General features: G+C 49.5%; 1 protein-coding gene across 1 annotated transcript in view; it reads left to right on the top strand.

Annotated features, from left to right (window-relative positions):
- Window positions 1-9,806: 9,806 nt before the first annotated feature.
- Window positions 9,807-11,054, top strand: part of RYBP (RING1 and YY1 binding protein) — a 73,829-nt gene continuing 72,581 nt past the window's right edge. Inside the window, exons 1-2 of the mRNA XM_034956886.3 lie at window positions 9,807-10,021; window positions 10,775-10,900. Coding sequence (XP_034812777.1) covers window positions 9,990-10,021; window positions 10,775-10,900 — 158 coding nt within the window. The 5' untranslated portion in view covers window positions 9,807-9,989. The remainder of the gene's footprint in view (window positions 10,022-10,774; window positions 10,901-11,054) is intronic.

Raw genomic sequence — 11,054 nt, 5'->3', positions numbered from 1 at the left:
TTCTGGGCCCGGGGCTTTAATAAACATTGCAGAACTGGCTAGGCGCAGTGACTTACGCCTGTAGTCCCAGCTCTTTGGGAGACTGACGCAGGGGAATTGCTTGAACCCAGGAGTTCGAGACCAGCCTGGGCAACAGGGTGAAATCCCGTCTTTACAAGAAATACAAAAAGTAGCTGGGCATGGTGGTATATGCCTGTAGTCCCAGCTACTTGGGAGGCTGAGGTGGGAGGATCACTTGTGCCCAGGAAGTCAAGGCTGCAGTGAGATGACATTATACCCCTGCACTCCAGCCCTGGGAACAGAGTGAGACCCTGTCTCAAAAAACAAACAACAATAATCACAATAACAACAAAAAACACGGCCGGGTGCAGTGGCTCATGCCTGTAATCCCAGCACTTTGGGAGGCTGAAGAGGGCGGATCACCTGAGGTCAGGAGTTGGAGACTAGCCTGACAAACATGGAGAAAACCCGTCTCTACGAAAATACAAAATTAGCCAGGCGTGGTGGTGCACACCTGTAATCCTAGCTACTCGGGAGGCTGAGGCAGGAGAATTGCTTGAACTTGGGAGGCAGAGGTTGCAGTGAGCCGAGATCACGCCATTGCACTCTAGCCTGGGCAACAAAGAGCAAAACTCCATCTCAAAAAAAAAAAAAAATTACGGAAAAACTGAAGGAAATCATACCATCATAGGGAACCACTCACCTGAATATTCACAAGGCCCAAACTGGAACGTACTAAAGTTCATCATCCATTTCCTGGGCTCTGGCATGTGTGGCTGGACTGCTATGGCAAAAACTCACAGGGAGACAGGCCCACAAACTAGGATTGAACAAAGGAAAGTCCCTGTCTCAACAAATATTACATTCTACTGGATGAACCAGGCCAAAACATACATACATACATACATACACACACACACACACACACACACACACACACACACACACACACCCCATCATGCAGTGCTAGGTCATGCTAAGGGTGTAAAGAAAGATAAAGCAGGGTGAGGGTGGCAGTGACTGGGGATTATGCTATGTAAGATGTCCTAGTCAGGGAAGTCCTCCCTGAAGAAGGGGCATTTAGCATCCACCTGGACTATGAGAGCAGTGTAGCTGTGGGAATATCCAGGGGAGAACAGGCAGAAAGGCCCTGAGGAGGGGCTGGACATGGCAGGAAACAGCAAGGGGCCCAAGTTCCTAGAGCTGAGCTGGGGGTGAAGAAGCCAGGGGTGGATGAAGTTAGCAGGTCTTGAAGGCCAGGGTCAAGATTCTGGATTTTCATCTAAATGTCATGAAAGTCATTTGAGGATTTTGTGCAGGTGAGTCACCAGCATCTTAAAAGGATCTCTTGACGTGGTTTTGAGACAAGACTTTAAAGAATCATGGTAATCACAAGGCTGATGGCCAAATATTTCTTGCTCTCTACCTCCTGGGCACATGCTGGCTTCCTGTTTATGCTTCCTGTTGTGCAGCGTGGCCATGAGACTCTGACCAATGAGTTGTGAGCACAGGTCACTGTGTCACTTCCAGGCCAGGCAGCTGGTTGCCAGAATGCGTGCCTCTAGAGCTCCTTTACAGCCACCAATGATGTTCAAGCTGGATGCAGCTCAGAAAGCCTGGGTCTTTGTTTGTGCTGCTATCACAAAATACCCAAGACTGCTGGGTAATTTATAAAGAACAGAAATTTATTGTCTCACAGTTCTGGAGGCAGGGAAGTCCAAGATCAAGGTGCTAGCATTTATTGAGGGCTGCTCTCTGCTTCCAAGGTGGCACCTTGAACACTGTATCCTCCAGAGGGGAGGAACGCTGTGTCCTCACATGGCAGAAAGCAGTAGGGCAAAGAGGATGAACTCCCTCTGCCATGCCCTTTTATAGCAGCATTAATCCATTCATGAGAATAGAGCCCTCATGACCTAAACACCTCGGCAAAGGCCCTACTTCCCAACACTGTTGCATTGGGAATTAAATTTCCAACGCATGAATTGTGGGGGACACATTCAGGCCACCACAGCCTAGGTCCAAAGAGTGAGGAGAGACAGGGTGGAGGTGTTGACCTGCAGACAAGTGGCTTTAGCAAGAAATCCCTTTAATCACTTTGTTGGGATAAATCACGAAGATTTGGGAGGGTTACCATAGCATAACCAAGCATATCCTGACAGTACAGAGTGCAAGAAGAGAAGACTAGAAGTCCTCCTCTTTTCAGTTAGGAGGCTGAGAAGTAATTCTTTGTTGGACTGGAGCGACAGCAATAGAGATAATGGGAAGTGGTCAGATTCAGGATATATACTGAAGGTCAAGTGCAAAGGCTGGACTGATGTAGGGTATAAGAAAAAGAGAGAAGTCAAGGATAACTCCAAGGATTACGGCTTGAGTAACTGGATAAATTACTGAAAAGAAGAATACTCTGGAAAGGACAGGATTATTCACAGTGCCAGGCAGACAGCAAAGCTACATGATGCTAGGTCTTATGGTTATTACTTTAAGAGGGGAAGGAATATGGAGTGTAGATGCTTAGGGAACTTTTCAATCCAGAGTTACTGAGATGTAACTTATATACAGTAAAATTTACTTACCTTTTTTCAGAGACAGGTTCTTGTTCTGTCTCTCAGGTTGGAGAGCAGTGGCATGATCATAGCTCACTGCAGCCTCAAATTTCTAGGTTCAAGCAATCTTCCTGCCTCAGCCTCCTGAGTAGCAAAATTTACTCTTTTTGATGTACAGGTCTGAGTTTTGACAAATGCATTCTATCTTCTAAGTACCTCCATAGTCAAGATGTAGATAACTTCCACCCTCCCCCTGCATTCTTTTTTGCTGCCACTCCTTTGTAGTCAAATGCTCCCTCCACCCCTAATCCTTGGCAACCACTGATCTGTTCTCTATCCCTCTAATTTTGCCTTTTCCAGAAAGTTACGTAAATGGAACCACACAGTATGTGACCTTTTGAGACTGTGTTCTTTCACTTAGGATAATGTATTTGAGATTCATCCACATTGCATAGATCAGTAGTGTGTTCCTTTTAATTGATGAGTAGTATTCCATGGTATGGATGTGTCACAATTTGTTTATTGTATCGCCAGTTAAAGGGCATTTGGGTTGTTTCCAAGTTTTGGTGATTATGAATAAAGCTGCTATAAATATCTGAGCACAGGTTTTTATGTGAACATATGTCTTCATTTTTTTTGGTAAATCCCTAGGAGTGGGACTGCTGGCTCATATGGTAAGTGTATGTTTAACTTTATAAGAAACTGCCAAACTGTTTTTCCAGAGGAACTGTACCATATTGCACTCCCACTGGCAATGTGTGAGGGTCACTCCACATCCTCTCCAGCACTTGGGATTGTCAGGTGGTTTTTTTTGCTTGTTTTTTTGTCTTTTTTGCCATTCTGATGTGCAGTGGTGTCTCTTTGTGGTTTTAATTTGCATTTCCCTAATGAATAATGATGTCGAGCATCTTTTCATGTACCTATTGTGCATTCGTGTATCTTTTGGTGGAGTGTCCACTCACATCTCTTGTTCATGTTTTCATTAGGTGGCTTGTCTTCTTATTGCACGGTAAAAGTTCTTCATATATTCTGGATATAAGTCTTTTATCAGATATGTGCTTTGCAAATATTTTCTGTCTTTGATTTGTCCCTTCATATTCTTAACAGTGTCTTTCAGAGAGAAGTTTTTAACTTTGATGGTGTAGAAGCTATCAACCTTTTCTTTTATGGATCATGCTTTTTGTTTAATATCTAGGAAACCTTTGCCTACCCAAGGCCACAAAGATTTTCTCCTATATTTTCTTCTGGAAGTTTTATAGGTTTAGGTTTCACATGTTGGTCTATGATACAGTTTGAGTTAATTTTTGTCAAGGGTGTGACGTATAAGCCAGGACAATTTTGACTTGTGATATTTCCTACTATGGAAGAGGCAGATCAATGAAACTTCACATCTCTGATAAGCACGTGCACAGATGACACTGTAAAATGTCACCAGGTTGCAAAATCTGGTGAAGGTTCAACGCAGATGGTCAGGGAAGTTCCATCTCGCTCTGACTCCAGGGGAGCTTCTTTAGAAGTTAATCTTATCTTCAGCATTAGTCTCCAGATGTACCCAGTGATACCAGCACAAGCCTCAGGCTTTAAGTGAGATGAGCTGGGTTCTCCCTAGTTCCTAAGACCCTCCAGCTCCAGGTAGGTAGTTGCTCCAAGCAACAGTTTTCTCTTTTAAGCCACTGAAGGAATATTATGTGCAAAGCAGGGCATTAATTCCTAGCTATTAGGATTGACATTTTAGCCTTTCTGGCTTCACTCCTTCTTGGGTGGCTTTTTCAGTCACCTCGTGATACAGTTTTCTCCTTCCTCTTCCCCTCAATCACACATAACTCGGAAAGCTTCATTAAGATCATCTAGGTCTTGGTGCCCTTAAAACTTCACGGATAAAATCAGCGAGGGGAGAGAATTGAGAAATCAACACCGAATTGCCCACTGGTGATCTGGTCAATTGAGGACATTTTAGGAAAGACAACTGCCACATACTATTGCCATCATTCCATTAAAGAAGGGACGCTTAAATTACCAAAACCTCTGAAAAAAGAAAAAAAGTGAAAGAACATCATCTCAGAATAAAAAATAGTCTTTCCCAAGAATCAAGCATTGGTAATTTATCTGGTCATAGGAAAGTACTCATACATTTACCCCTTATTTTTCTCATTGCACTGCAGATTGTTGAAAATGTCACCCCCGATCAGGGTGTGGGACTCAGACCATAAGAAGGTGTATCATGGGTGGGGCAGGGGTAAGCACTGAGGTGTTTGGAGCAAACCTTTTTTCTCTCACTTGTTTATAATACCTTCATTGGGGATTCCTAAGGTTCAAAGTCCTAGGCTTAGTGAGTATTCAGGTTTCCCTCTAGGGAGTAGCACTTGCAAATTTAACGGCAGGAGGAAGCCTGAGTTGATAACTTTCCAGCCCTTCCCATTGGCAAGCCTCAGTGGCTTTCACTTCTTTCTTGAGCTGAAGAAAGGAGGGAAGCCCACCCAAGCTGCCCTTCATGGTCTGAATCCGGGCCATTTTAAAGGTCCTTCCACTACCTCCCCTCCTCCAAGGAGTCTGCTTCTCCCAGCATCTAATTCTTTAAGGCAGACACTGACAGTCCCAGGTAGACATATTCTTGTAAACTCATCAGTGGCTTCCATCGCATTCAGGATAAAGACCTCACTCCCAACTCACTCCCTACCCTGCCATATGGATCTATCCAGCCACCTGCCTCTCCAGCCTCATTTCTCCTCTCTGGTGGGACTCTGGCCACAGCTGCTTGCCTTTAGCTCCTCCAAAGCACCAGACACCTGACTGCTTTTGCCTTTTTTTCTTGTGGGCAACTTAACTTTTTCAGGGGAGTTCCCGGCTCCACCGGCTACATCAACAACCTCCCTCTCTTAGCATCCTCTCACCTCTCATCTCGTATTTTGTCTTTGTAGAATTGTCACAATTGTAATTACTTGTATAATGTCTGGCTCCTCAACTAGGAGGTAAACTCCAAAAGATTAGGAATGAAGTCTATTTTGTTTATCTGATCTTCCAGTCCCTGGCATGAGCATGATAGCTAGTTGCTACTCAATATATTGTTAAATGAAAGAGATTTTTTTTCAACGAATGTACACTAGTCAGTGTTCTAGGCACTTGATATATACTAGGTGGGATGGTGGGGGGAACACAGCAGAAAAATAAAATCCCTGCCATCATGAAGCATATATTCTACTGGGGCAAGGATCTGCTTAAACAAGATAACTGAACTGTGGGGTACGTTAGAGAAAAAGTCTCCTCATTATAAGAGCCAAATATAGGGTATGCTAAGGAGAGAAAAGTAGAGCAGGACAGAGGGACATGGGACATCAGGTTGTGGGTTGATGTATGAAATTTTTAGATTGGGCCGGGTGCAGTGCCTCACGCCAATAATCCCAGCAACTTGGGAAGCTGAGGCCGGAGGATCTCTTGAGCCCAGGAGCTCCAGACCAGCCCGGGCAACATGGTGAAACCCTCTCTCTACTTAAAAAAAAAAAAAAAAAGAAAAAAAAAGAAAAATTAGCTGGGTGTGGTATTACATGCCTGTAGTCTCAGCTACCCAGGAGGCTGAGGTGGAAGGATTGTCTGAGTTCAGGAGGTTGAGGCTATAGTGAGCCGTGCTGTGATCCTGCCACTGCACTCCAGCCTGGGTAACAGAGCAAGACTCTGTCTCCAAAAAAAAAAAAAAAAAAAGAAAAGGAAAGGAAAAGAAACAAAACACATGTAGATGTAGATTGCGTGACCAGGGAAAATCTCAGTGAGGAATTGACTTTTGCGTAAAGACCTGAAGGAATTGAGGCAGCTGACAATGAATGTGGGTATCTGCGCAAAGAGCATTCCAAGCCAAGGAAGCAGTAAGTGTGAAGGCTCTGAGGCCCTGAAGGTAGGGAACTGTTTTAGGAACAGCCAGGAAGCCGGTGTGAGTGAAGCGAATGAGGGGAAGGAAGTCAAAATGTAGACTTCGAATGTGTCTTATGTATCTGTGGAAATATTTATACTGGACATTTCTTGGCCAGTGCTTCTAACCAGCATCTACACTAAAACCACGGGTTTCAAACAATTTTTTTTTTCTCTTTGAAGCAGAGTCTCACTCTGTTGCCCAGGCGGGAGTGCAGTGGTGTGATCTCATCTCACTACAACCTCCGCCTACTGTGCTCAAGTGATCTTCACACCTCAGCCTCCCAAGTAGCTGAGACTACAGGAGTGCACCACCATGCCTGGCTAATTTTTGTATTTTTAGTAGAGACAGGGCTTCACCATGTTGGCCAGGCTGGTCTCAAACTCTTGGCCTCAAGTGAAACACTTGTCTCGGCCTCTCAATCAAATAATTTTTAAAGCAGTAGAACCCTTTTGTCAAATGAAATATGAAATGGAGGTTCAAGGGAGGAAACAGAGGAGCAGGGACTGGCTGGCAACTCTCACTGTTACTCTCACCCCATACTGGTCCAAGATGACATCTTAGAGGAAAATTAGTTCCCCACCCAGCTCAGCCTCCAAACCCCACTCCAGAATCACAGTACGCTCTGCCTAGAGCCACAGCACTCTGGAGCACACTGTACCAGAAATAGTCCCATTTGACTCATACAACTACAAGGAGACTTTCAATAGATATTTGCCTCCAACATCTGAATGAAATTAGAGCCTCTAAAGTTACAACCACATGGTGATCCTTGGGTCTGATAAGTTCCTAGAGATAGTTCTCTACTCTGAAATTGTTTTTCTTAAACATATTTTTTTGATTTTTTGGTTTTTTTTTTTTTTTAGACGGAGTCCTGCTCTGTCGCCCAGGCTGGAGTGCAATGGTGCAATCTTGGCTCACTGCAACCTCCGTCTCCCTGGTTCCAACAATTCTCCTGCCTCAGCCTACCGAGTAGCTGGGATTACAGGCGCCCATCACCACGCCCGGCTATTTTTTTTTATTTTTAGTAGAGACAGGGTTTCACCATGTTGGCCAGGCTGGTCTCGAACTCCTGACCTCAGGTGATCCACCCACCTCGGCCTCCCAAAGTGCTGGGATTACAGGTGTGAGCCACTGTGCCTGGCCCTTCTTAAACACATTTTTAAAAACTTTTTCTTTTTTGAAAAGATAACACAAGACAAAGATACAAAACGACATACTAAAACAGTCAACCTCCTATGGATAAATTACAGTGTATTTGCAATGGAATTCTACACACTTAAGCAAACAAACAAAAATGAACTATTGATGTAGGCAACAACGTGGATGGACATCACAAATATGCTGAGCGAAAGGTGCCAGCCAGACACAAGAGTACAGACTATATGACCCCTGCATATGACCTTAAAGAACAGGCAAAACTAATCTTTGGTGACAGAAGTCGGAATTGTGGTTACCTAAGTGAGGGATGACTCATTGGGAGGATAAAATGTTTTATTGTTCTAATGGTGGAAAGAGGGGTGTAGATGTATGCACTAAGCTGCAGTGTGAAAATTTGTGTATTTTATTCTATGTATAGAATAATAACAAAGTCTCCTTTCCACTACTATGGCTCCCAGCTACCTCCCCGGAGGCCACTCTTCCAGTGAGGATTTCTTAGTGCCCCGTTTCTTTCACGACCTTCATGCCAGGGGCAGAGTCCTGGGAGCATGCCAGGGAGACACCAGAGGCCAAGGCTGCTCCATGGCGCAGCTGCACTGGGCCATGGCTTTTGTATGTACCCTTTGGCTTTCTACGGTCCTTTTACCCCTAGAACCCTATCCCTCTCTCTTCCTCTTCCTTCTTTCATCCCTCCCCTAAGGAGGCAGCTGTGGCATTGAGGCCTTGAGAGGTTGCTGACCCTTGCTAAACAGTGTTGCTTCTCCTGGCCCTCCTGGGTGCGCCTGCCTGTAGAGGACACTGCGTGCTGATCAAACTTATTGTTGACACATTCATTCTCTCTTTTATTCTCTCCCTTCTGATCCCTGGACTGATCTCTAGGAATTTCTGCTCCCTGGGTGCTCAGTCTCAGTGAGCTTCCCTGGTGGCAAGCCCTGATATGCTTCCCTTCCATGGGGCAGTCCTGATAACAACCTATTTTATATTTGCATATAAACCTGGCTGAGGGTCTGTCTTACCTCCAATCCCCCCACCCCCGGGCCCCAACTCCTAGCAGCATTCTAAGACTCCGTCCCTCCCCTAACCTGGGGCTTCAGCACAGCCGCGTCTGTGTCTTTTATCATCTGGGGTCCTCCTCCTACCAGATCTCCCGGCCTGAGGACAGAGGGTCCTGAGTCACGTTCAAGTCAATTTGGCAAGCGTTTTTGGAGCAGGGCAAAGTGAAGGGCATTACCCTGTTCCTCGACTTCAAAAATCGAACGCGGGGGAAATGGTGTACAATTCAGGCCCAGTTATAATAGCTCCTAATACCCAATATCTTGTTTTGGTCCTTCGTGAATACCAGGCATCCATCAGCGAACCTTCCATGCCTGATTTCTCCGAATATTCAAAACAACCCTGGGAGGATGAGCCCCATTTTGGAGATGAAGGAGCTGAGGCACGAGGTTTTAATGCGGGCATGTGGTCGCCAGAATTTGAATAGCAACTTCCCTAAGGAAACGCCCTATTTAGACTCTAGGGGAGAGGAGGATCCCGGGAGGAGTCCGCCAGCAGAAGCTCAGAGTCTGGCCTGGGGGCATTTAGTTATGCCACGCCCTTTCTCTACTGTTCCCTCCCGCGACAGGGGCCTGACAGGGAGTGGGGCTTCGAGCCAGCGTCTCGGCCGGACGCAGGGACTTCAGAAGAGGCAAATACAAAGCTCCGCATGGCAGAGGAACAGAGGGGCGCGGGGGAACGCGGTCCAAAGGTGGACCTTGTCGGCCCCCGGGCACTGCAAGCCTCGAGGCGCTGCGAGCGGTGAGGCTGTTGCCAGCTCCCGCGGCGCGCGCAAACTGCGTGGAACTACTTCCCCGGGGCGGCTTCGGGGCCGGGGTCCCGGCAACAGCCTCACGGGGCGCCGTGCGGGGCCCGAAGCCAGTCGCCAGCTCCCGGGCGCGGCCACGTGCGCCCCGCCGGGCTTGCACGCTACGCCGCGCCGGGCCGCGGGGCCACCGACAGGCACGCGCGCCCCCAGCGCGCACACACTCCCGGGCACGCACACCGACCGCCCGGCCCACGTCCGCCACGCCCCGCCTTCCCCCGCGCCCCGCCTCCGCCCTCGCGGCGCCGGCCGCCGCCCTCCCATTGGCCGCACGGCGCGTGACGCGCGGCGCCAGGCCCCGCCCCTCGTCAGTCACTCGGCGGAGGCGGCGCTGGCGGGGACTAGTCTCGTCCGGAGACTGGCAGCAGCGGCGGCGGCGGCGGCCGGAGCTCGAGCCCCAGCGGCTGAGGGCGGGCGGCGGGCGCGGGGGAGGGAGGGGGGCCGGTCCGCGACGACTCCCCGGACGGCGTTTCTCCTCCGAGCGGCGCCGGTTTCGGCTTGGGGGGGGCGGGGGTACAGCCCATCCATGACCATGGGCGACAAGAAGAGCCCGACCAGGTACCTGCTCCGAGCGGAGGGGGCGGAAGGGGAGGGAGGGCTGGGGGCGGGCGGGGGCCGGCGACGACTAGGCCCCGGAGCCACCCGGGGCGGGGGGAGGCGCTGCTAAGATGGAGATCCGGGGGCGGGGGGAGGCGGCGGGCGGTGGCGGCGGCGGCGGGAGGCGGTGTCGCTCCCGCTCGGGGCCGGCGGCCGTGCGCGCCGCAGCCATGGCGGCTCCTCCTCAGCCGCCCTCCGCCGCCGCCGCCGCCGCCGCCGCCACTCCTCCCAGACAAAGGGAGATTTAACCAGGTGGGGAGGGAGGGAGGGAGGGCGCGAGCTTGGGAGTGGAGAGGGAAGGAGCCGGCCCACTCCCCGTCGCCGGCCTCGGGCTGCCCCTGCGCGCCCCCTCCAGATCCGGCCCGCGGCTCCCCTCCCGGCCCCCCCAGCCCCACGCTCAAGTCCACAAGTCCGCCCGCTTCCTGCGCCCGCCGCGGCCCTTCCCGGGGCGCCGCCGCCACCGCCTGGTGTGCGAGGCTATCCGGCCCGGGCCCGGGGCTTGCAGGGTGCCAGTGGGGGCGCCCGGTTCCCTTCCTCGCTCCCTCTTCCAGTCCCCGGAAAGGGTGGGTGGGTGGTCTCCCGAGCGAAGTTTCCAGCACTGGATTCCTGCGAAATTACGACGGCTCACCCGCGCCTGTGTTTTGCTGTCTCTCCCCCGTTTTCCTGCTCCCTGCCTCTTCCCTCCCTTTTCCCCCACTCTCCACTCCTCCGAAGGCCGAAAAGACAAGCGAAACCTGCCGCAGACGAAGGGTTTTGGGATTGTAGCGTCTGCACCTTCAGAAACAGTGCTGAAGCCTTTAAATGCAGCATCTGCGATGTGAGGAAAGGCACCTCCACCAGGTACTTGACGATCTGTGTTACCTTTTGTTAAAGGACTTTTTTTTTTTTTTTTTTTTAAGTGAGAGGGTAGTGAGCCTTACTTTCTGCCGTTTTTCCAACTTGTTGATTACGGCTTTTTTTGTATTTGTAGGTGGGTTGTGTGTGTTTTTGGGTT

The sequence above is a fragment of the Pan paniscus genome, chromosome 2, assembly GCF_029289425.2.
Source record: "Pan paniscus chromosome 2, NHGRI_mPanPan1-v2.0_pri, whole genome shotgun sequence".
Classification (NCBI taxonomy): domain Eukaryota; kingdom Metazoa; phylum Chordata; class Mammalia; order Primates; family Hominidae; genus Pan; species Pan paniscus.
The sequence above is the reverse complement of the archived record's forward strand: the minus strand, read 5'-3'. Positions and strand labels throughout refer to the sequence as shown.